General features: G+C 39.9%; 1 protein-coding gene across 1 annotated transcript in view; it reads right to left on the bottom strand.

The window, feature by feature from the left end:
* TTC3 (tetratricopeptide repeat domain 3) overlaps window positions 1-2,277 on the bottom strand; it is a 136,018-nt gene that overhangs the window by 42,992 nt on the left and 90,749 nt on the right. The window contains 1 exon segment of the mRNA XM_006862609.1: window positions 626-775. Within this exon segment, the coding sequence (XP_006862671.1) occupies window positions 626-775 (150 nt within the window).

Genomic DNA, 2,277 nt, shown 5'->3' with positions numbered 1-2,277 from the left:
CCAAGGAGCACTCTGGCTGCACTTCTTCCAAAACAGATCTATTGGTTCTTTTGGCAGTCCATGCCACTTTCAGTATTCTCCTCCAACACCACAACTCAAAGGCATCAATTCTTCTACGATCTTCATTATTCACTGTCCAAATCCTCTTGATAGCCACACAAAATGAAAACTATTGACCCAATCACAGAGAAGATAAGCAACTTGCCGAAGACTGGAGTTGGCATAGAACCTACCCTGGACTTGGATTCAGCTAGTGTGACTCTACAACTCACACTCTGAATTATTTTCAAGATAAAGGCTTTTCAACTAGGATTTTGGCTACCATACTTTTTTTAGTTAACCAAACACATTGAGTTATAGATGAATGAAAAACCATATTTACAGTCCTTTAGCTTTCTTAGAAAGTACCTTATAGAAGTATGAAAATTCAAAAAACAAGCAAACAAACAAACCTGTCACTTCAATATGTCACAGTGAAATCCAAAATAGGCAATATTGAGAAAGCATCCTTTGGTTAGCCAATAATACAGAAGCTCTGTTAATTCAAGGCTACACAAGCACCATTCTTCTTATAGTCTCCTAATTATGCCATACACAACTAAAAACAGGTTTCAGATAGGATTACCTTGCTTTGTTCTGAGTTCCTATGCATCTTATCTTCCAGGTTCCTGATCTCTGCTAAGCCCTTGAATCTTGTGAGTTCAAAATTTTCATATGCGGCCTCAAGCTGCCTTTGTAGTTTCCTGTATTCCTTTTCAATCCTTGAAATATCCCCCTGAAAGAAAATGACATTATCTATTAAAATAATTTAAAAACACTTCTTTACAGCCTTGTTCTAAATGCTCTTAAAATAAATATGAATAAGACGCAGATGAACACTTATAAAGGGAATGTCACAATAACCAAAGAATTAGTATAGTGTAGTGGGTGATGAGGTAAAACTGCTAACTGCTATGTCAGCAGTTCAAATCCACCAGCTGCTCTATGGGAAAAAGATGAGGCTTTCTGCTTCCTTAAAGATTTACAGGCTCAGAAACACTCTATGAGGTTGTTGAGTCGTAACCAACTAGATGGCACAGAGCAGCAGCAGCCAAGCGCTATTTGGGAAACTCAGTTTTGATTAAATACAATTACTCTGGTAGCGTACTGGTTACAAATCGTGATGCGAACCTTAAGGTCAGCAGTTTGAAACTACGAGCTGTTCCGCAGGATCTGCTCCCGTAAAGATTCACAGCCTCGGAAACCCTGTACAGGGTCACTATGAGTTGAAACCGACTCCACGGCACACAACAACAACACCTGGAATTCAATCTGTACCATAATTGCTGATTTCAATGATTGGGCACCAACTTTATTTCTGAATATTATTGGTATAAAAAGGGTTCAGTAAATATTAGATCAATAGTTTCATTTGAATGTTATTCTCCACAATTAACATTAAGAAATATTTATTAGGTTTAAAAAACTATACATATTATGCATGTGCAGTATCAAATAACAAGACATATCAATTTTGGCCTTGATTTTAAGTGTTTCAAATAGAAAGCTGCTGACTATTCTAAAAAGACAAGTTAAAATATTATCAGTACATTGTTTTCAGTTCTACAAGGAGACATCAAAAAGTTTGTGGGGAGAACAAACAAGATGGCGGATCAGGTGGAAGTGCAGTAAAGGAGTTCTGCCAACAACAACACAGAATACCCAACAAGCAGGCTCAGGGGACGGTCCCAGAACTCTGAACCACATATAATGGAATATTTAGAAGGTTGGAAGGCTCACAGCTGGGGGAATTTGTGGCAGAAGCAAGAAATCTATTGCTTTTTTGCTCAGGACACTTGGCTGCTCCAGGAGCCACCATCTTGGGTGGTACCACGCGGGGGAAGGATCAGAAGCGGCCACAGACGCCTGGCAGAACCGCGGAGATAAAGGTGTGGACATTCTTTTCTTTTGGTATCTATTCATTGGTCCCTTGTTATCTGCGCACCTCCATTTAGGTGACTATAGGGGTGCCTGAGCTAGTGGGCACCCCAGCCCCACCCTCGGAGGGTTCTACTATGCATGCGCAAAGATCTCCTTGAAATTTAAAGAGACAGTTTCCAATTAAAACCAACAGCCACAGCTGGACCTGAACTGTTTCCAACTAGAACAAAGGCCTGAACGGGGATTGTGGAGAGGAACAAGCAGACAAAAGAGGAAATAGGCCGAAAATTAAATCCTAAGTTAGGTCAAAACGACCAACAGTGGTATCTTGTAACTTCTCAGGAAGAAGAGTGAAAA

Source organism: Chrysochloris asiatica, unplaced genomic scaffold (assembly GCF_000296735.1).
Source record: "Chrysochloris asiatica unplaced genomic scaffold, ChrAsi1.0 scaffold00049, whole genome shotgun sequence".
NCBI lineage: Eukaryota > Metazoa > Chordata > Mammalia > Afrosoricida > Chrysochloridae > Chrysochloris > Chrysochloris asiatica.
Note: the sequence above shows the minus strand (reverse complement) of the source record. Positions and strands in the feature narration are given on the sequence as shown.